General features: G+C 45.7%; 1 protein-coding gene across 1 annotated transcript in view; it reads left to right on the forward strand.

The window, feature by feature from the left end:
- The window catches only part of EPC2 (enhancer of polycomb homolog 2), a 257,740-nt gene that overhangs the window by 140,704 nt on the left and 92,762 nt on the right, over positions 1 to 24,274 (forward strand). The window contains exons 4-8 of the mRNA XM_063933750.1: positions 6,206 to 6,412; positions 6,580 to 6,728; positions 6,910 to 7,042; positions 7,318 to 7,506; positions 7,589 to 7,678. Coding sequence (XP_063789820.1) covers positions 6,206 to 6,412; positions 6,580 to 6,728; positions 6,910 to 7,042; positions 7,318 to 7,506; positions 7,589 to 7,678 — 768 coding nt within the window. The remainder of the gene's footprint in view (positions 1 to 6,205; positions 6,413 to 6,579; positions 6,729 to 6,909; positions 7,043 to 7,317; positions 7,507 to 7,588; positions 7,679 to 24,274) is intronic.

Below are 24,274 nucleotides of genomic sequence, written 5' to 3' on the forward strand. Positions count from 1 at the left end.
CTTCTTCAAAGAAAATGGACGATCTCCTGATAAGGGCAAGGTCCAGAGAACAGTTGGAGGTCGGAGTAGCACTATCTCAAGTAGTTCTACGACAGCACGGGTGGATTCTAAATATTCCAAAACCGCAGCTGTTTCCGACGACACGTTTGCTGTTCCTAGGGATGATTCTGGACACAGTCCAGAAAAAGGTGTTTCTCCCGGAGAAGAAAGCCAGGGAGTTATCCGAGCTAGTCAGGAACCTCCTAAAACCAGGAAAAGTGTCAGTGCATCATTGCACAAGGGTCCTGGGAAAAATGGTGGCTTCTTACGAAGCGATTCCATTCGGCAGATTTCACGCAAGAACTTTTCAGTGGGATCTGCTGGACAAATGGTCCGGATCGCATCTGCAGATGCATCAGCGGATAACCTTATCGCCACGGACAAGGGTGTCTCTTCTGTGGTGGTTGCAGAGTGCTCATCTGTTAGAGGGCCGCAGATTCGGCATACAGGACTGGGTCCTGGTGACCACGGATGCCAGTCTGAGAGGCTGGGGAGCGGTCACACAGGGAAGAAACTTCCAGGGAGTATGGTCAAGCCTGGAGATGTCTCTTCACATAAATATACTGGAGCTAAGAGCGATTTACAATGCTCTAAGCCTGGCAAAACCCCTGCTTCAGGGTCAGCCGGTGTTGATCCAGTCGGACAACATCACGGCAGTCGCCCACGTAAACAGACAGGGCGGCACAAGAAGCAGGAGAGCAATGGCAGAAGCTGCAAGGATTCTTCGCTGGGCGGAAGATCATGGGATAGCACTGTCAGCAGTGTTCATTCCGGGAGTGGACAACTGGGAAGCAGACTTCCTCAGCAGACACGATCTACACCCGGGAGAGTGGGGACTTCATCCAGAAGTCTTCCACATGATTGTGAACCGTTGGGAAAAACCAAAGGTGGATATGATGGCGTCTCGCCTCAACAAAAAACTGGACAGGTATTGCGCCAGGTCAAGAGACCCTCAGGCAATAGCTGTGGACGCTCTGGTAACACCGTGGGTGTTCCAGTCAGTGTATGTGTTTCCTCCTCTGCCTCTCATACCAAAAGTACTGAGAATTATACGGCAAAGGGGAGTAAGAACGATACTCGTGGCTCCGGATTGGCCAAGAAGAGCTTGGTACCCGGAACTTCAGGAGATGCTCACGGAAGATCCGTGGCCTCTACCTCTAAGACGGGACCTGCTTCAGCAGGGACCGTGTCTATTCCAAGACTTACCGCGGCTGCGTTTGACGGCATGGCGGTTGAACGCCGAATTCTAAGGGAAAAAGGCATTCCGGAAGAGGTCATTCCTACACTGGTAAAAGCCAGGAAGGAGGTGACTGCACAACATTATCACCGCATTTGGAGAAAATATGTTGCGTGGTGTGAGGCCAGGAAGGCCCCCACGGAGGAATTTCAATTGGGTCGATTCCTACATTTCCTGCAAACAGGATTGTCTATGGGCCTCAAATTGGGGTCCATTAAGGTTCAAATTTCGGCCCTGTCGATTTTCTTCCAGAAAGAATTGGCTTCAGTTCCTGAAGTCCAGACTTTTGTAAAAGGAGTACTACATATACAGCCCCCGGTTGTGCCCCCAGTGGCTCCGTGGGACCTTAATGTAGTTTTGGATTTTCTCAAATCCCATTGGTTTGAGCCACTCAAATCGGTGGATTTGAAATATCTTACATGGAAAGTAACCATGCTACTGGCCCTGGCTTCAGCCAGGAGAGTGTCAGAATTGGCGGCTTTATCGTATAAAAGCCCATATCTGATTTTCCATTCGGACAGGGCAGAACTGCGGAAGCGTCCTCAGTTTCTGCCTAAGGTGGTGTCAGCGTTTCACCTGAACCAGCCTATTGTGGTGCCTGCGGCTACTAGCGATTTGGAGGATTCCAAGTTGCTGGACGTTGTCAGGGCATTGAAAATATATATTTCAAGGACGGCCGGAGTCAGAAAATCTGACTCGCTGTTTATACTGTATGCACCCAACAAGCTGGGTGCTCCTGCTTCTAAGCAGACGATTGCTCGTTGGATTTGTAGCACAATTCAACTTGCACATTCTGTGGCAGGCCTGCCACAGCCTAAATCTGTCAAGGCCCATTCCACAAGGAAGGTGGGCTCATCCTGGGCGGCTGCCCGAGGGGTCTCGGCATTACAACTCTGCCGAGCAGCTACGTGGTCGGGGGAGAACACGTTTGTAAAATTCTACAAATTTGATACCCTGGCTAAAGAGGACCTGGAGTTCTCTCATTCGGTGCTGCAGAGTCATCCGCACTCTCCCGCCCGTTTGGGAGCTTTGGTATAATCCCCATGGTCCTGACGGAGTCCCCAGCATCCACTAGGACGTCAGAGAAAATAAGATTTTACTTACCGATAAATCTATTTCTCGTAGTCCGTAGTGGATGCTGGGCGCCCATCCCAAGTGCGGATTGTCTGCAATACTTGTACATAGTTATTGTTACAAAAAAATCGGGTTATTGTTGTGAGCCGTCTGTTCAGAGGCTCCTACGTTTGTCATACTGTTAACTGGGTTCAGATCACAAGTTGTACGGTGTGATTGGTGTGGCTGGTATGAGTCTTACCCGGGATTCAAAATCCTTCCTTATTGTGTACGCTCGTCCGGGCACAGTATCCTAACTGAGGCTTGGAGGAGGGTCATAGGGGGAGGAGCCAGTGCACACCACCTGATCCTAAAGCTTTATTTTTGTGCCCTGTCTCCTGCGGAGCCGCTAATCCCCATGGTCCTGACGGAGTCCCCAGCATCCACTACGGACTACGAGAAATAGATTTATCGGTAAGTAAAATCTTATTTTTAAATGCCCACCGCTGCTGGAGACTCTGTCACCCTCACCGCAGCCACTCTCCGGACTTCACAGGAGAGGCGCGCGCTGCGCTCTCCTCCCCTTCCGTCCTTCATACAGGAGGAGCAGCATCGGCGGCAGTAGAAGAAGCCAGCAAGGGTTAGCACTGTGTGGGGCACTGAATCGGACACTGCGGGGGGACATTTTATCTGGCGCTACGGGGGGACATTTTAAATGGCACTGCGGGGGGGGAATTGTATCTGGCACTGCTGGGGGCATTGTTTGTGTATCTGGCACTGCTGGAGGCATTATTTATGTATCTGGCACTGCTGGGGGCATTGTTTGTGTATCTGGCACTGCTGGGGGCATTGTTTGTGTATCTGGCACTGCTGAGGGGCATTGTTTGTGTATCTGGCACTGCTGAGGGGCATTGTTTGTGTATCTGGCACTGGTGAGGGGCATTGTTTGTGTATCTGGCACTGCTGAGGGGCATTGTTTGTGTATCTGGCACTACGCGGGGGGAGGGCATTACTTGCAGTTGTGAGGCCACACCCACTTTTGTGAGACCACACCCACTTTCACAGTAACACACGCGCATTGGGGGGGAGGGGGTAGCTCCTTCAGAGGTTTTATTTTCCGAAAGTAGCTCACACCCCAATTAAGGTTGGAGACCACTGGTCTAGAGCCTGTACAGGAAATGATTTGAGCAGTAGTACCTGCACACCAAGCAGTATATGCTAAACACTAATAGTATGCTCTGAACACTATGGGGTCAATTAATTTAAACACTAGCGCCGGGAAGGAGATCCCAGAGCTATTCAGTTCAGGTCCCTGTTATGTTGGAGAATGCCGTCACTCACGGCTTAAACAGGTGTTTAATAGCAAGAACTGGCATTCTCAAACTTACGTCCCCTGCCGCAACGCTGTTTGCGCCACGATAATACAGAAAACAGCATCTTGGCACTAGTTTTGTTTGAATTTCTGCTTGCACCTCAGGAGGTGCACTGAATTGAATAGCTCCGAGACCTCCTTCCTGGCGCTATCAACAGCACGCTGAATTGAATCGACCCCTATTGGGGAAAATCAAAACCTAGACATATTGAATAATTGGATACTTTTGTGGCTTGCCTTTTTAGTGTAGTTAATTCACGCTTCATATTGCCCTCTAAATTATCAGAATTGTAAGGCTCTACAGTATGAAGGCACATTCTCATATATAGTTTACATAAGTTCTTTTGGAGTCTTTTTTGTGAATCAAAGTTAAATTTAGTTAATATAACACTTTCGATTTATTGTAGTTGCCAATGAACCTCTCCATTGAAGATGTCTCATAAGAAAATGTAACCATCCCACTGTCGACTCGTACTTTCAAATTTGCATTTGCCAAGTACCTGGAGGGAGTGCTAAAACTGCATTAAATCGCCTTCTGGACCACAAAAATAAGAGATCCTCTAGCTGCCCAATACATCACAGATATCTGCTTTATTAATTCCAAAACCTATATTAAACAAAATTACGATTGCGGGATAAAATGACACATTTAATGTTGTACCTAACAGTGTGCACACTTAGGGCGGTATTCAATTGTTTGAAAAGTCAGTTGGGTGTCTGTTTTTTCCTATCTAATAGGAAAAACAGACACCCATCCGACTTTTAAAACAATTTAATATCCCCCTTAGGGGGATATCCAATTAGCCTGTGCCGCACGCAGACCCCCAGCAGCAGTCACCCAGCGGCTTCCCCCAGCCAGCGCCCAAAACAACACCGCGTCATTGGGACACTGCAGCCGCACACAGATCCCCAGCAGCAGTCACCTGGCGGCTTCCCTTAGACAGCCACACAGCATCTGCGTCATCAGCAGGAGGACGGGTAAGCTGCAGGTTTTGCCGGTCATCTGGGATTTGGTGGCAGGCGAAACCAAATCCCCAGAAACAGCCCTGTTTTCGCGCAAAAACAGGTCTGTTTCTACTGAAAACACACAGGTTTCACTGAACCTGTGCATTTTCGGGAGAGAGGGCATTGTTTTTTTTTTTTTTTTTTTTTTTTACATGCTATCAATCTGGATAGCCTGTAAAAGAAAAAAAAATCTGTCAAAAATCGCGAAAACCATAAGTTTTTCGCACCCGATGTTTTACCCGGGCTAATAGGATATCCCCCTTAGACTGCGATGTTTCAGCACATATGATGAAACACCTGCATAGTCATATCACACAATATTTTGTCAATTTAGTCATAGCGTATAAAAATGTAAGCCAACACAAAGGCTCAGAGGTAAGCAAGGTGTCCCGCCTAGGTAGTGCCTCCACCACACACTAATAAAATGTGTTTATGGCTCACTAATGAAGGGTAAGGGTCTTCTGCTCCGTCTCTCTAACATCATTTTCTGAATAAGGTTGATGCTTTTATTTATGACATGTTGACTAGAATACTCTTGTCCTATACTGATGAGTTCAAACTTTTTTTATATTAATCTGACACACTCTGAATAACCCAATGATGGGCAACAGGCAACTCGGTTAGACTTTGTTGCTGGGGGCCAGCGATGTACTCCATATCTGCTTTCTGGCGAAAAAATGAGAATGTAATTGAACAAGAGGCATCCTGTGTCTTCCTCTGTGCACTGAAGGAAGGTTACACTGCATGTCCTGTTGGCGGAGCAGGGAGTGCAGTGTATTCTGCTCCACTGCTCTCATTTCTTCCTCTTTCCGTTCCAGACTAAAGGGAAGTATATTAGATAGTAGGTTATTTTGAGTGGCATTTGGGAAAACCTGTGTTACATTTGTGGAGGTCTGAGTGATGTGTGGTGAAGTATGAGGGGCATATGTAAAGGTCTCACAGGCATGCGGGCTGTTTTGGAGTACACGTGGGAGACACTTAAAGGGAAGTGGGCATTTTGGAGCAAGTGAGGGGTGGAACATTTTAGAATGTGATGGGGTACTGAGGTCATTTATAAATTGAAATAAAGAATAAACTACGTCTCTTTTGGACGCTGGAGGTGTAGTATGTCTGGTTGCCCGTCACTGGAATAACTGCTGGGTAAGCTCTGGCTCTTTTTATCTGTGAAATCATTGTACACTTAAATACAATATAAATCTTTCCAGAACGAATGAATTAATGATGACAACAATAATTGCAATGTATTGGTTCAATGTTTTCAAAATCTTTTACAGGCTTTGTAGGTCGATTGTTTATTATATGGACCCAACCTATTATACAACACTGTACAGAGTATTTCATGTTTCCCTGCCCGTTCCCAGTCTTTCCTTAGTCTGATAGTTAATTACCTAAAATGCGGACCTGCATTCTCAATCCTCTGTATCTTGTAGCACTTCTACGTGTACATAGCAGTAGCTGTAGCAAATACTTCTAAACACTCCTTTTATGCTTTATTACAGCTGGTCAGTCTTCAGGAAGCAAAGTTGCTGCTAAATGAGGATGATTTCCTTATCAAATCAGTGTATGACTACTGGGTAAGAAAACGTAAAAACTGCAGGGGGCCCTCCCTCATTCCCCAAATTAAACAAGAGAAACGCGATGGGTCTACAAACAGCGATCCATATGTGGCATTCAGGCGGAGAACTGAAAAGATGCAAACACGAAAGGTAAAGTCCTCCTAAACATAATGCCCTGGCCTCTCACTGTAATGCAATGTACTCTATATCTTTCTATTGTTGCACAGATCTGAACCACCCTACCACCACTATTACATTATATGATTACATTATATGATTTATTGAGCAGTTTGTGCGTCTTGCTGTAATCCCTGCAGAATCGCAAGAATGACGAAGCTTCTTATGAGAAAATGTTGAAGTTAAGAAGGGAATTCAGCAGAGCCATAACCATTTTGGAAATGATCAAAAGAAGAGAAAAGACAAAGCGGGAACTGTTGCATTTAACGCTTGAAGTTGTAGAGAAGAGGTAAGATATAATGCATGGTTTCCAGGATGCTGAAGAGTGCCATGTAGCAGCCCTGTAATGGTAGTTCTTTAGACCAGTGTCCTACATTGGCCATTGTATTCAACCAAGATAGTCCAGCTTCAGCAATGAAACAATAACTCTTTTTTTTATTTTTTTTATTGCTTATTTTTTTCTATGAAAGGTATAATCTGGGTGACTTTGGAGGTGAAATTTTGAATGAAATTAAAGTTTCAAAAGTTGAGAAGGAGAGCCATACCATACCAACATCTCTTCATAACGGCAAACATCACCGAGTTCCTGAATGCAAAGCGAAGGTAGGATATGCACAGGCCCTTCTGCCCCCTCTCCTAATGTTCTAAGTGATGTATAATAACACAGGATACAACCTGCAGTGGGAATCCTAATAATAATAATGATGATTCCTAGTGGTACAACCATCCATCCACTCCCAATATAATATTGCCATTTCAGCAGGCCAGTCTTTCAATCTTTTTTTTATTCTTTGTGCACATTCTAACTGTGTGCTTATAAAGAATCACATTAGTTTTTGTTGTAACGACTAGTAAACCCCTGTACATGTTATTTGCAGACTATTCACCATCCCTCTGTGAAAGAAGAAGTTTTTGAAATAGTACGGCTAAAAAAGAAGTACCCAAAGAAGCCAAAAGCAGACCCAGTTGTCACTCCTCAGCCAGCCTCTGAGCCATTGCCAGTAATTAACAAGAGTGATATCAAACAGTATGACTTCCAGAGCTCTGACGATGAAGAGTTTCCACAGGTTAGTCTTAAAACTGCGGCTAAAGAACAGGAGGGGTTCAAGAGAAGAGTTTCCTGATTAATTCATTAAATTCCTTTTCCAGGTACCCTCTCCAGTGTCTGAGCTCGAAGAAGAGAACGACCCCGATGGGCCCTTTGCCTTCAGGAGAAGAACTGGATGCCAGTATTACGCCGTAAGATTCATTCCTAGGTTTCTTCTGTGTGTCCCCTCCCTTCCCCCAATATGAATTACTAGTAAATAGAGATAGTTAGAAATGTGTCATGGGTGAATGTTTCTATTGGGACCAAAAGCTAAACCAAGTTGTGTGTGTGTTTTTTCTCTTACGTCCTAGAGGATGCTGGGGACTCCATAAGGACCATGGGGATAGACGGGCTCCGCAGGAGACATGGGCACTTTAAGAAAGACTTTAGGTATGGGTGTGCACTGGCTCCTCCCTCTATGCCCCTCCTCCAGACCTCAGATTACTACTGTGCCCAGAGGAGACTGGGTTCATTACAGGTAGCTCTCCTGAGTTTCCTGTCAGAAAGTATTTTGTTAGGTTTTTTATTTTCAGGGAGCCTGCTGGCACCAGACTCCCTGCATCGAGGGACTGAGGGGAGAAAAGCAGACCTACTTCTGTGAGTTTCAAGGCTCTGCTTCTTAGGCTACTGGACACCATTAGCTCCAGAGGGATCGGTACGCAGGTCTCACCCTCGCCGTCCGTCCCAGAGCCGCACCGCCGTCGTCCTCACAGAGCCGGAAGATAGAAGCCGGGTGAGTATGAGAAGAAAAGAAGACTTCAAAGGCGGCAGAAGACTTCATGATCTTCACTGAGGTAACGCACAGTGGTGAAGCTGTGCGCCATTGCTCCCATACACCTCACACACGGCAGTCACTGTAAGTGTGCAGGGCGCAGGGGGGGCGCCCTGGGCAGCATATAAACCTCTTTCTGGCAAAAATAGACATATATACAGTTGGGCACTGTATATATAATGAGCCCCCGCCAGTTTCAGTATATTTGAGCGGGACAAAAGCCCGCCGCCGAGGGGGCGGGGCTTCTCCCTCAGCAATCACCAGCGCCATTTTCTCCACAGCACAGCGCTGAGAGGAAGCTCCCTGGACTCTCCCCCTGCTTTAACCGGTGAAAGAGGGTTTTGAAGAAGGGGGGAAGGGGGGGGGGGGGGGGGGGGGGCACATAATTTGGCGCATATATACATGTACAAACAGCGCTACTGGGTAAACATATATTTATATAGTGTTTTTTCCTAGGTCATATAGCGCTGGGTGTGTGCTGGCATACTCTCTCTCTCTGTCTCTCCAAAGGGCCTTGTGGGGGAACTGTCTTCAGATAAGAGGATTCCCTGAGTGTGTGGTGTGTCGGTACGCGTGTGTCGACATGTCTGAGGTAGAAGGCTTTCAGGGGGAGGAGTAGGAGGAGAGAATGAGTGTGGTGTCTCCGTCGACAACGCAGACACCTGACTGGATGGATATGTGGAAGGTTTTAAGTGCTAATGTAAATTTATTGCACAAAAGATTAGACAAAGCTGAAGCTAGGGAACAGCCAGGGAGTCAACCCATGTCTGTCCCTATGTCGCAGGGACCTTCGGGGTCTCAAAAGCGCCCACTATCCCAAATTGTAGACACAGATATCGACACGGATTCTGACTCCAGTGTCAACTACGATGATGCAAAATTACAGCCAAAAGTGGCTAAATGTATTCGATATATGATCATTGCAATAAAAGATGTTTTGCATATCACAGAGGAACCCTATTTGTGGTCCTGAAACCGGACGGTTCGGTCAGACCCATTTTAAATTTAAATTCCCTGAACGTATACTTGAAGAGTTTCATGTTCAAGATGGAATCACTCAGAGCAGTCATCGCCAGCCTGGAAGGGGGGGGATTTTATGATATCTCTGGACATAAAGGATGCATAGCTTCATTTTCCCATTTATCCACCTCATCAGGCGTACCTGAGATTTGCGGTGCAGGATTGTCATTACCAATTTCAAACGTTGCCGTTTGGGCTTTTCACGGCCCCGAGAATTTTCACCAAGGTAATGGCGGAAATGATGATGCTCCTGCGCAAGCAAGGTGTCACAATTATCCCGTACTTGGACGATCTCCTCATAAAAGCGAGATCAAGAGAGCAATTACTGAACAGTGTGTCACTTTCACTGAAGGTGTTAAAGCAACACGGCTGGATTCTCGCAGTTGGTTCCTACGACTCGTCTGACTTTCTTGGGCTTGATTCTGGATACAGACCAGAAAAAGCTTTATCTTCCGATAGAAAAAGCTCAGGAACTCATGACTCTGGTCAGGAACTTATTGAAGCCAAAACAGGTGTCAGTGCACCACTGCACTCGAGTCCTGGGAAAGATGGTGGCATCATACGAAGCCATTCCCTTCGGCAGGTTCCATGCAAGGACTTTCCAATGGGACTTATTGGACAAGTGGTCTGGGTCACATCTACAAATGCATCGGTTGATCACCCTGTCCCCCAGAGCCAGGGTATCTCTCCTGTGGTGGCTGCAGAGTGCTCACCTTCTAGAGGGACGCAGGTTCGGCATTCAGGACTGGATCCTGGTGACCACGGACGCGAGCCTCACATCAGCATTTTGGAACTGAGGGCCATATACAACGCCCTACGTCAAGCGGAGACCTTACTGCGCGACTGACCAGTTCTGATCCAGTCAGACAACATCACCGCAGTGGCTCATGTACACCGCCAGGGCGGCACAAGGAGCAGAGTGGCAATGGCGGAAGCCGCCAGGATTCTTCGCTTGGCGGAAAATCATGTAAGAGCACTGTCAGCAGTGTTCATTCCGGGAGTGGACAACTGGGAAGCAGACTTCCTCAGCAGACATGACCTGCATCCAGGAGAGTGGGGACTTCATCAGGAAGTCTTCGCACAGATTGCAAGTCAATGGGGACTGCCCCAGATTCACATGATGGCATCCCGCCTCAACAAAAAGCTGCAGAGGTTTTGCGCCAGATCAAAAGACCCTCAGGCGGTAGCTGTAGACGCCCTAGTGACACCGTGGGTGTTCCAGTCGGTCTATGTGTTTCCTCCTCTTCCTCTCATCCCAAAGGTGTTGAGAATAATAAGGAAAAGAGGAGTACAGACAATTCTCATTGTTCCAGATTGGCCACGAAGGACCTGGTATCCGGATCTACTGGAAATGCTCACAGAAGATCCATGGCCTCTTCCTCTACGACAGGACCTGTTGCAACAGGGGCCCTGTCTGTTCCAAGACTTACCGCGACTGCGTTTGACGGCATGGCGGTTGAACGCCTGATCCTAGCGGAAAAGGGCATTCCGGATGAGGTCATTCCTACTCTGATAAAGGCTAGAAAGGACGTGACAGCTAAACATTATCACCGTATATGGCGAAAATATGTTGCTTGGTGTGAGGCCAGGAATGCTCCTCCGGAACAATTCCATCTGGACCGTTTCCTTCACTTCCCACAAACTGGAGTGAATTTGGGCCTAAAATTAGGCTCCATTAAGGTTCAGATTTCGGCCTTATCCATTTTCTTTCAAAAGGAATTGGCTACTCTCCCAGAAGTACAGACTTTTGTAAAGGGAGTGCTGCATATTCAGCCTCCTTTTGTACCTCCGGTGGCACCTTGGGACCTTAACGTGGTGTTGAGTTTCCTTAAGTCACACTGGTTTGAACCACTTAAAACGGTGGAGTTGAAATATCTCACGTGGAAAGTGGTCATGTTGTTAGCCTTGGCTTCGGCTAGGCGAGTATCGGAATTGGCGGCTTTGTCTCATTAAAGCCCCTATCTAGTTTTCCATATGGATAGAGCGGAATTGCGGACCCGCCCTCAATTCTTGCCTAAGGTGGTGTCATCTTTTCATATGACCCAACCTATTGTGGTACCTGTGGCTACGCGCGACTTGCAGGATTCCGAGTCCCTTGATGTAGTCAGGGCTTTGAAAATTTACGTGGCCAGAACGGCTAGAGTCAGGAAAACAGAAGCACTGTTCATCCTATATGTGGCCAACAAGGTTGGCGCACCTGCTTCAAAGCAGACGATTGCTCGCTGGATCTGTAACGATTCAGTAGGCTCATTCCACGGCTGGATTGCCGTTACCAAAATCGGTCAAGGCCCATTCCACAAGGAAGGTGGGCTCTTTTTGGGCGACTGCCCGAGGGGTCTCGGCACTACAGCTGTGCCGAGCTTCTACTTGGTCGGGTTCAAACACCTTTGCAAAGTTCTACAAGTTTGATACCCTGGCTGAGGAGGACCTCCTGTTTGCTCAATCGGTGCTGCAGAGTCATCCGCACTCTCCCACCCGTTTGGTAGCTTTGGTATAATCCCCATGGTCCTTACGGAGTCCCCAGCATCCTCTAGGACGTAAGAGAAAATAAGATTTTAAACCTACCGGTAAATCTTTTTCTCGTAGTCCGTAGAGGATGCTGGGCGCCCGTCCCAAGTGCGGACTACTTCTGCAAGACTTGTATATAGTTTTGCTTACATAAGGGTTATGTTATAGTTTTCATCGGTCCTTGGACTGATGTTATGTTGGTTTCATGCTGTTAACTGGTTAGTATATCACAAGTTATACGGTGTGATTGGTGTGGCTGGTATGAATCTTGCCCTTCTCCTCTGGACACAGTTTCTCTAACTGTGGTCTGGAGGAGGGGCATAGAGGGAGGAGCCAGTGCGCACCCATACCTAAAGTCTTTCTTAAAGTGCCCATGTCTCCTGCGGAGCCCATCTATCCCCATGGTCCTTACGGAGTCCCCAGCATCCTCTACGGACTACGAGAAAAAGATTTACCGGTAGGTTTAAAATCTTATTTTTTTTTCTTTCTCAGACTGTTTGCAGATACTATGGTAAAATTGTAATAGAATGCAAGATGCAGGCATCGATGCTGTCCAGTTTTATTTATTTTTTACAGCGGCAATAACGTTGAATTTTTGCCAATTTTAAAAAAATCGGACAGACTCACAGCAGTCAAACCAATGCCTGCATCTTGCATGCTTTACATTCCCTCCTGTATATCTTCTGCCATCCTTCTGAATAACAAATTTGACTAGGGAGCTGATACAGAGTTAGGAACAAATGAATACACATTCCAAGTAACTGCACCTTGGGAAAACCATGTTGCACTACAGGTGAGGGGATATAAATGTGGAAGGGGCTTGTCCAGACTCAAATCTAAATTGCGGTGCAAAAATAACACTGTCCAGCATTTGTGGGTTACATTTGATAGCAGCCAGTATATACCCTGCATGGAAAAAAAATGAATGATGTATTTGAAGTCATAGCAGTGCAACATATTTTGTACAGGGGCAAAGTTACTTGCTTTTCTAGATTTGCTGATTAGTCAGAATCTGCCCCAATAAGTAACTTCCTATTTCATGTACAGTTTATTTTCTCGTTGAGAAAAACTCCTATGAGAGCTTCTTTATCACCCATTTAAAAATAACACAGCCAGCAGGAAGTTTTCACGCCTTTTACAAACTGCTGTAAAATTAATCTCATGTCTTTAGCGTCATCCAGTCTAAAAACCGATTTTATGAAGGAAGCAGAGGAGGACATTTACTTAGTGAATATACATATTTTTCTGTCAGCCACTAGCACAACTTCAGGGCCGTGGGATGATGATGGTGGCTTACAGGGAGCTGGCACTTTAAATAATCTAAGAAGTGAAACAGGCTCCTCCCCCTCTATCCCCGATCATCCCTCAGTTTAGAATTTGTGCCGAGGGAGCCGGTCACTGCTGACTGAGCTCCAGCTCAGTCTATATTTAGTTTAATTTTATTTAATTTATTTAGCTTTTTTATTCATGGAATTTAGGGGGTTATTCAGACCTGATCACTAGGGTGCGTTTTTAGCATCCCTGAGATCAGGTAGTCGCCGCCTACAGGGGGAGGGGGAATTCACTGTGCTGGTGTGCGATCACGTGCAGGAGAGCTGCACAAACAGAAGTTTGTGCAGTCTCTGCACAGCCCATGACTTACTCAGCCGCTGCGATGATCGGGTCCAGAGCTGACGTCACGAATCCTTCCACAAAACGCTGGGTCCCTCCTGCGTTTTTCCGGACACTGCCTAGAAACGGTCAGTTGCCACCCATGAACGCCCTCTTCCTGTCACTCTTCTTGCGATCGCATTTTTCGCACCATCCCGACGCTGCGGGGTGCATACTCATGCGCAGTTCAGACTTGATCGCCCCATGTGCGAAAACGCACTGCAGCTATCAGGTCTGAATTAGCCCCTTAGTTCCCTCAGCCTCAGGAACCCTTTGCGACTTATATGAGAGAAGTGGAGTCCGGGTTACACACTAGCAGCGTCAAGCTGCACAAGGAGAACAGCGCTTAACCTGAGAGGCGCTGTTCCTCCCAAGACAGCCGCCTCCTGAAGCTCCGGTGGGGTGAGTGAGCCTCCTTGTGTGAGGCACTGTGTGGCGCCCGCGTCCAGCGCAGCGGTGATCCCACATTCCCTCTCCCCCTCTCCACGCTGGCTACGACTGGCTGCGGCAGTGGCGCGGTCTCCACTACACTGCCGTGGTGACAGTACACAGCGCGGCAGTGTGGTTGAGTGAGCCTCCTTGTGTGGGGCACTGTGCGCGAGTGGCCACAGCGTGGTCTCCACTTCACTGCCGCGCTGACAGTACACAACGCGGCAACATAGCTCACTCAATGCAGGACGGAGGGAGTTTACAGCGGAGGTTAGTGGAGCGGATCCTCGGTAAGCAGCAGATCTGGGGGCTAAGGCACAGCATCTGGAGCACCTTGTGAGTTGGGTGCAGCCAAATGCTCATTTTAATTGTGTAAGGCACACACTGAAAATGGCGCTTAGGGGCCTGGTTGAGATGGGTGCCTGTGCATAGGGGACGGAGTTGGCAGGTTTTCAAATTGTCAATCACAGAAAAAGGCGCCTTCCTCAGCTAGGCAGCTTATGAATAGTAACAATGTTTCTGCAGCGGGGTACACTGGTATTCCACAGGGAATAACATCGGGGTGTAGAGTTGGATCTTGATCGGAGGCACCAACAGGCTAAAGCTTTGACTGTTCCCAGGATGCACTGCACGGCCTCCTCTTGCCTGCTAACAGGGAGGGCTGCGATAGGCAGCCCTGAAATTAGCTTTTTAAAGAAGAAAAAAGACTTCAAGGGCTGCAGCACAGGCATGTCAGTCTGACATTCTGTGCTGTGGCTCCATCACCTCCCTCAGCGGCGATGCATACTCCTACGCCCTGGTTGCCGGGTACTTGCAGCGGAGGCTCTCCGGTTCCCTTAAGGCACACATCAACCGCTGCTGCTTTCCTTAATCGCGTGGCTGCACTTCAGGGAGGAGGTAAGAAGGTCCCCTAGCGGGGACCTGCCGAAATCCGGTCGCGGTCTCAGGAGATGGACTGCGCCGCTGACGTGGACACTGGCCGTGCAGGGACCCCACTATATCTACCAGGGCAGGGAGCACAGGTCGGATTTACTAAAATCCATTTAACATAGGCTCCATAGTACCCAGTGGTGAAGTCCAGCAGAGGGGATAAGGTGCTGACCTTGTAGCCCCTTCCCCAGCTCCAGGCGCCATCTACAGCAGAACACAACAACACTTAACTGCTAGAACAGCGCCTATGAAATATGGCAAATAAACAATTTAAAACTTCCTAGTTAGGAGCAACTCCTGAAATACTGCGCTTGCCGAGAACACTATGTGAAGTGAGCAAAAGGACAACAGAACAAAGAAAAACGGCTGCGCTGTGTGTCAGGAGATGATGTATAGGAAGAGAGCCGACCTATAGATAGTTTACAATATTTAATATAATTAAAAGGACAATAAATAAAACATATATGAGCCAATCACATAGGAATGAGCACACCTTGTTAACTCAGGATATGAATAATCTCCTTAGATGCGTTATTTGCAAATTGAGGACAGAATATTAGTGAATGTCCGTTTTCCATAGGCTAAATAGCCATAGCATGGATTTTTAGCAGGTGCACTAGGCACAGAAAGTTCCAAAGGTCAGGGTGCTTGCAGCAGTTGGATGTAATACGCAGATGGTTTTACCTCTCCAGTGGGCTGGCCGAGAGTCGGGCGTCCCCAACTGTCCGTCCTGGGATGCCCACGTCCACACGGCAGCGGGGAGGGATGAAGGTCACTGGAAGGAATAGCTGACTGTAGAGGCGTAACGTCCAGCGGTCGCTCTCAGTAGATTTTGCAGCCAGATAGAGATCCAATCTAGTCAGTGCAAGCAACACCTGATTGACTACCTGAGCAAGGTGTGTGGAAGGGCGGGGTCTGACGCGTTTCGTCACATACCATGTGACTTTTTCAAAGATGTAGTCCTGCCTCCCAAGGTATCCGTATTTGTAGTCTGATCAATTAACCATCAGACAGATGTACTCAATCAGTATTTAATTAGAGCAGCTCATGTGCTTTTGGTCTCATATGTAAAGCAAACACAGTCGGCTCTCCTATATATAAAAGAGTCTATATAGACACAGTATACTCTGTATACAAGAAAAAACAGAACAAAAACAAACACAAAGATGATGGCAAAGAACTGACTTGTGATTAAGGCTGGCTGCTGATGTGTACATGGTTAAAAAATTATAGAAAGAGGGAATGGAAACAGATGTGTGTGTATGTGTATATATATATATATATATATATATATATAAGGAAAAAAATGTAACACTTAATTAAAAATAACTATAATTTTAAAAAAGTAAAATGTATACATGCCATATATACAAAAAAAGATCAGATACAAGATATGTCAATTGTTTAAAGGGACACAATAGCGGTTCTAATTAAAAAGCTCGTTAAGAAGTTTCACGGCTCCATCAAGGTAGACATACCACCCGTCTGCACTGGTACAAAGTGCATTCAGGGGAGGGGGATATGGCCACAAAAGAGGAGATAGCGTGAGGGCTGTCATGTCTTATAGAGAGTGACGTAACTCATGGGAGAAACACCTCTCAGTCACCTAGCATTGTACAGATATATCAACTTATTTCATTAGTTGTGTACCAGATATATAAGGTAAAAGTAATTTCTATATTACTAAGAGGTATATAGGAATAAAGATCACGTCACTGGGAGTAAGGGAGGAGAGATAAAGTATCGTTCTTTTAAAGAACGGCCATGGGGACGAGGTTTGCGCCGAGCTTCGCTAACCTATACATGGGCGCCTTTGAGGATTGCCATGTCTGGGGGCGGAGCTTCGGCGCAGACCTCGTCTACTATGGCCGTTACATAGATGACTTGTTTTTAATTTTTGATGGTGATATTTCTCTATCATCTGATTTCATTGCCCAATTAAATAATAATAATTTTAATTTATGTTTCACGGGCACTTCACACAAATCCTCCATTTCCTTTCTGGATATTTCACTCAATATAGTAGATGCGAAAGTTTCTACCAAAACATTCCGTAAAGAGGTTGACACTCTTAATTTTTTACACTATAATAGCCTACATTATAAGCCCTGGTTAAACAATATCCCTTTTGGACAATTAAGACGTATCAAACGTAATTGTAGTAACACTATCGACTATCAACGACAGGCAGAAGAGCTCTCTTTATCTTTTGAGAACCGAGGCTACCCGAGTGCATTAATTAGGTCAGCACGTGAAAAGGTAGATGCTTTAGATCGAAAGGATTTGTTAATCCACAAAGTTCAGGAACAGAAGTTTGAACAAACTCAACTTCACTTTTTATCACAATTCAACTGTTCTTCGTCAAAGATTAGGAACATTATTCGGAACAACTACCCCATTCTTCTTACAGATCAGGTTCTTATATCTGAACTAAATGATGCACCATCAGTGATTTTTAAAAAATCTAACAATCTCCAACAATATCTTGCACCCAGTCTTTTTGTAGACAAAAGAATTACGAAAGACAATACAGTCTCTGTCAAGACCACCCAGTGGTCACCTAAAATCACAGGATGTTTTAAATGTTGTGCGAAACAATGCATCACGTGTACATATATTAAGAATAACGTTAAGAACTTCACTGCCCCTAATTCGTCACAACTGGAGATACGCACTTATATTAACTGCAATAGTTCTTTTGTGATCTATCTACTTATCTGCAAATGCAATTTAGTTTATATCGGTAGGACTACTCGTAAATTGAGGATTAGGTTCCTTGAACATAGACGTAACATCCAGAAGGGATTTATGTTCCACAGTGTCTCTAGACACTTTGCAGACAAACATAAAAAAAATCCAGATGACATTTATTTGGTCGGTATTGAATCCATCATGCCTACAATACGAGGAGGTGATAGATATAGGAAATTATGTCTTCGAGAGAATTATTGGATACACAAGCTGAAATCCCTTATACCGGAAGGGTTAAATGAAAGTATTGAATTTTATCTTTAAAAGAACAATACTTTATCTCTCCTCCCTTACTCCCAGTGACGTGATCTTTATTCCTATATACCTCTTAGTAATATAGAAATTACTTTTACCTTATACAGGTTGAGTATCCCATATCCAAATATTCCGAAATACGGAATATTCCGAAATACGGAATTTTTTGAGTGAGACTGAGATAGTAAAACCATTGTTTTCTGATGGCTCACTGTACACAAGCTTTGTTTAATACACAAAGATATTAAAAATATTGTATTAAATGACCTTCAGGCTGTGTATATAAGGTGTATATGAAACATAAATGAATTGTGTGAATGTAGACACACTTTGCTTAATGCACAAAGTTATTAAAAATATTGGCTAAAATGACCTTCAGGCTGTGTGCATAAGGTGTATATGAAACATAAATGCATTCTGTGCTTAGACTTGGGTCCCATCCCCATGATATCACATTATGGTATGCAATTATTCCAAAATACGGAATAATCCGATATCCAAAATACTTCTGGTCCCAAGCATTTTGGATAAGGGATACTCAACCTGTATATCTGGTACACAACTAATGAAATAAGTTGATATATCTGTACAATGCTAGGTGACTAATGAGAGGTGTTTCTCCCATGAGTTACGTCACTCTCTATAAGACATGACAGCCCTCACTCTATCTCTCCTCTTTTGTGGCCATATCCCCCTCCCCTGAATGCACTTTGTACCAGTGTAGACGGGTGGTATGTCTACCTTGATGGAGCCGTGAAACTTCTTAACAAGCTTTTTAATTAGAACCGCTATTGTGTCCCTTTAAACAATTGACATATCTTGTATCTGATCTTTTTTTGTATATATGGCATGTCTACATTTTACTTTTTTTAATTTATAGTTATTTTATACTGTTAGCAGTGAGATTTTTCAGATGCTGATGTTCCTCATGTCCTGCTAGTTTATCTATTGCACACTCAGCAAATGCTCAGTGGCGTAGATGGTCAGGGCACCTGATTATGGTATAGCAAGGTCCCGAGTTCGTATCCAGGGACGACAGTATATTCTCCCTAGATCTTGTTTTTCATTTGAATATATATATTTACCACAATAAATATAGGTTATCTGCTATTAAATTATGATCATTCTTTTTATTTTTATTAAGAATGGTATTTATATACATTGTGTGTGTCTGGCTAACTCCTTTATGAGTAATCAATTAATTAATCAAGAGAATATACTCCTATTAAATGTTAGCACTTTAGGTTATATATATGGCTGAATGCTGCTGTACACATTGGAACCCCTCCCCTTTCCCATTACCGATAATATCGGTTTTAATTAAGTGTTACATTTTTTTCCCTTGTATATACATCTTTTTTCATTCCCTCTTTCTATAATTTTTTAACCATGTACACATCAGCAGCCAGCCTTAATCACAAGTCAGTTCTTTGCCATCATCTTTGTCTTTGTTCTGTTTTTTCTTGTATACTGAGTATACTCTGTGTCTATATAGACTCTTTATATATATATATATATATATATATATATATATATATATATATATATGAGAGCCGACTGTGTTTGCTTTACATATGAGACCAAAAGCACATGAGCTGCTCTAATTAAATACTGATTGAGTACATCTGTCTGATGGTTAATTGATCAGACTACAAATACGGATACCTTGGGAGGCAGGACTACATCTTTGAAAAAGTCACATGGTATGTGACGAAACGCGTCAGACCCCGCCCTTCCACACACCTTGCTCAGGTAGTCAATCAGGTGTTGCTTGCACTGACTAGATTGGATCTCTATCTGGCTGCAAAATCTACTGAGAGCGACCGCTGGACGTTACGCCTCTACAGTCAGCTATTCCTTCCAGTGACCTTCATCCCTCCCCGCTGCCGTGTGGACGTGGGCATCGCAGGACGGACAGTTGGGGACGCCCGACTCTCGCCCAGCCCACTGGAGAGGTAAAACCATCTGCGTATTACATCCAACTGCTGCAAGCACCCTGACCTTTGGAACTTTCTGTGCCTAGTGCACCTGCTAAAAATCCATGCTATGGCTATTTAGCCTATGGAAAACGGACATTCACTAATATTCTGTCCTCAATTTGCAAATAACGCATCTAAGGAGATTATTCATATCCTGAGTTAACAAGGTGTGCTCATTCCTATGTGATTGGCTCATATATGTTTTATTTATTGTCCTTTTAATTATATTAAATATTGTAAACTATCTATATGTCGGCTCTCTTCCTATACATCATCTCCTGACACACAGCGCAGCCGTTTTTCTTTGTTCTGCCATCTACAGCAGGTGGAGCTGCATCTCTCTCCCTCACTCCCAGTTAGCATTTGGGCGCTATTTCACAGAACTGCGCTGATCCTGGGACTGATGGGCACTGTCTCCTCTGTAAAGCCGCCTGTCTCATCAGCGCTGTGCATTTACAGGACACTTAAGTATTCTACATTTCGTTTAGACAGCGTTAGTTAAGAACAAGTGCACTCTATATGAATATTTAGTACAAGTATTCTGTGCTATATATCCAGTGTTTACTGTGCATTGTTATATCTGTATACATACATAGCTAGTTTTATTGATAATATGTAACTAGGTGATTCATGGCGCCCTACGGGCGCTCTTCACAACGTCGTAAAGAGCTGCGCCCCCTTAACCCTTCTACGCCCTTGTGACATGCAATATTTGTATTATATGGACTATTACCTCCAATCATAATTGTGTGAGTGGTTAAATATTGCACGGACAAAGGGCGTACAATGGTTAAGGGGTCGTAGCCCCTTGCAACAGCGTGAAAAACGCACGCAGGGCCTGATGAATCACCTAGTAAGTGCTGTAGTTGGGGGGGGTGGGGGGATGCTTAGGGCTGCTGGGAGCTGTAGTTTATTTAGTGTGTCTTCTTCCCTGTAATGTGGCACGTTGGGACACCGTTGCTAACAATAGTGACTGGCTGCTGTGCGAGTCTTCGGGAGAGCCACTGCCAAAGGGAGGACAGCAGCTTAGGGACACTGGCGCTAACAATAGTGCACCGACGTTAACAATAGTGCGCCTGTGCAGTTCTGACCCATTAGCACGGCTGCGAAAAAGTGCAGTGTGCAAACGGGTCGGAATGACCCCCGTAGGACGCTGCAGTAAAAGGATTTTTTTTTTATCCCCTATCTACAGCACAGAGACTTGCTGCAGATGCAGTGGCATACCCTCCAGCTGGACCTTTTTGGCAGGTACAGTCCCTTTTTTTTATGGTCTGTACCGATTTTTGGCTCTCCAAACTCCCATTGAAAGTATTGGAAAAGGGGCGTGAGCACGGCACTTTACACGTGGTCACGCCCCCTTTTCGAATTTGTAGCAATTTTTATGTGTTAATTGTTGGGTATGTTGCTGCAGATGCAGTGGGCCTATTTTGGGGTGTGGACCTGGAGCTGTAGCTCCATCAGCCCCATTGTTAATACTGCTCTAGGAGCACACAGCAGCCAAAGGGCAGAGCCTCCCATTGGATGTAACCTGTGTGGGAGGTCGTTTCTCGCCCATTCAGCTGTGGACTAGTTGTGATAGACCTGCTGCTAACCCAATGAGCTCCTAGCCACGCCAAGCGTTAGGCACACAGGCACAGAGTCACAGATCTGGGCTATTATATAGGAGATAATTTCTGCATTGTACCTGTGACTGTGTGTGCGCCTATAGCTGCTGTGTGAATTCTTTTCTGTGTATCACACATATTGCTATCAAACTATATTCTGTACCCTGATGATCTAAATGCGTCAGGGTCTCGTATACCATATAGTGTTCCACAGGATATACTGTTTAGTATTTTCACTGTGTGTTTCAGTCACTTGATGCCGCTTAAATCCTCTGTTGTGCTATGAATTTACGGTCACATAACACAGGGGGTTGTTGTGAGGTATTGTGTTTGTCTGGCTATATTGTACTGTTACGCCCTACGGCTACATTCCCAATAATGTCTGCTACACAGGGCGGGAAATCCGCAGACGCTCTTGCATCATGCAGTGCTGACGTCACGGATTTATCTGAGGAAAAGATTTCTGATGAGGGTTTAGGTAGTGGATGTTCTGCGGCCCTAGTCAGCCCGCAGCACCTGTGGCACATGAAGACCCACCTTGGGCTGCATTTTCCAATATGCCGACTACGCTTGTAACACGGCTTACGCCCCCTGTGGGACCTCCTGTGCCATTACAGCCACATATTATCCCTGTAGTTAATCCGCCATGGGCGGTTACTCTGTCAACCCAGTTACAGCAATTAAATCAGTCCTTGGTTAAACAAAAACCTACCCCTCGCCCTACTGGGACCAAAGGGTAATCTAAGCGGGCCATTTCTTCCTCACAGTCTACTAATATTTCTGATGATTCTTCCGATTCGGATGGGGAATATACTGAGCCATCAGATGCTGATACTGCTGCTTCTGATGATGATTCTACGACACAGGTTGATGTTCCTGACCCAGTGGAGGCTATCAAGCTGATGCTTCAGATTGATGATGACGTTGACCCTCCTGATACGTCTAAGAAATCTGATAAGTTCAAACGTCAGAAGGTTACTAAATTAGTTTTACCACATTCTGACCATTTAATTGACATACGTCAAGAATCTTGGTCTTCTCCAGGAAATAAATTTTCCCTGTCTAAAAAGATGCTAGCTCATTATCCTATTTCTGCGTAGTTAAGTAACAAGTGGGAAACCCTGCCACCAGTGGACTCGCATGTAACCTGTCTTGTGGTGTCATCTACTCTCCCTGTCACCACCTTCACCTCTCTGAAGGAACCAGCGGATAAATGTGTGGAAGTTTGCTTGAAATCTATTTACACCCTTACAGGTGCTGTACATAGACCCACTATGGCAGCCTCTTGGGATGCAAAAGGCATTGAAGCATGGGTTCAAGCTATTGAGGAAGAGCTACCTTTCTGACACTGCCAGACAATATCAGTCATATATTACCACAGCCTCCCATTATATTCAGGAGGAGGCCTCTGATGCAGGCGTTATGGCTGCTAAGGCATCTACTACGTCTATCCTAGCTTGCTGAATTCTGTGGTTACGGTCCTGGTCGGTGGACCTGGACTCTAAGAAGACCTTTTAAGGGAGATATACTATTTGGGGAGGATCTGAACAAGATTGTGACCGACTTGGCTTTGGCAAAGACTGCTTTTTCCCCAAATATTACTCCTTCGGCTCCGACGGCTAAGAGTACTACTTTTCGTTCCTTTCGCCCTCCAGGTAAAGCAGAGGGTTAGCCGTTCCCGAGACAGTCTCACACTTCCAAATCCTCTAAGCCCAAACCTAAACGTTCTTGGGCTGCCTGTCAGCCTGTTTCCATACCAGACAAGCCTGCTGCATGACTGGGCAGGCCTCCCCTTGGGGGACCCCAGGGTGGGAAGCTGACTTCTGCAGTTCGCCCAGGTGTGGTTAAAGACCACTCCGGATGCCTGGGTGCAGGAAGTAGTCTCTCACGGATACGCGATCTTCTTCAGGCGACATCCCACTCACCAGTTTTGCTTGATGGTTATCCCTTCGGATCCGTTAAAAGCACAAACTCTACATTTGGTTGTACAATCCCTCCTGGATACTGGAGTGATTGTGCCGGTGCCTCTGTCTCAGAGAGGCAGGGGATTCTATTCAACGCTGTTTTTGGTTCCGAAGTCGAATGAATCCTCCCTGCCTATACTCAACCTCAAATCTTGACCAAATTTGTCAGGGTATCCAAAATCCGTATGAAAACCCTGCGCTCTATTGTACTGCCTTTGGAACCCAAGGATTATATGGTATCCCTGGACATACAGCATGCTTACCTACACATACCTATTGCCATGTCGCATCAGCAATATCTGCGGTTTGCTATTGGCAATCTACATTATCAATTCCAAGCCTTACCTTTCGGACAGACCACGGCTCCTCGTAGCTTCACCAAGGTCATGACGGCCCTTCTCCGCCGTCAGGGTATCAGGATCCTGCCGTATCTGGACGACTTGTTGATCCTGGCGAACTCCCCAGAGGTTCTTCTCCGTCATCTGGAACTGATGGTCCAATTCCTACAAGCCCACCGGTGACTCATCAACTGGAAGAAATCCTCACTGGTCCCTGCTCAGAGTATGGTGCACCTGGGTGCGTTACTGGACACACACAACCAACATTTGTTCTTGTCTCCCGAGAAGGTCCTGAAACTTCAGGACAGAATCAGATGCTTCCTCTCTCGTCCAAGAGTGTCGATATACTCGGCAATGCAAGTACTAGGCTTCATGGTGTCTGCTTTCGACATGGTAGAGTACACTCAATTTCATTCCCGCCCTCTACAGAGGTTAATACTTTCCAAGTGGGACGGCCTGCCTCATCGGATCAGGTCTCAAATTATCTCCCTGACTCCGGAGGTCCATCTGTCGCTGACCTGGTGGCACAGGACCAACAATTGAGCAGT

Source organism: Pseudophryne corroboree, chromosome 7, assembly GCF_028390025.1.
Source record: "Pseudophryne corroboree isolate aPseCor3 chromosome 7, aPseCor3.hap2, whole genome shotgun sequence".
NCBI classification, from domain to species: Eukaryota; Metazoa; Chordata; class Amphibia; order Anura; family Myobatrachidae; genus Pseudophryne; species Pseudophryne corroboree.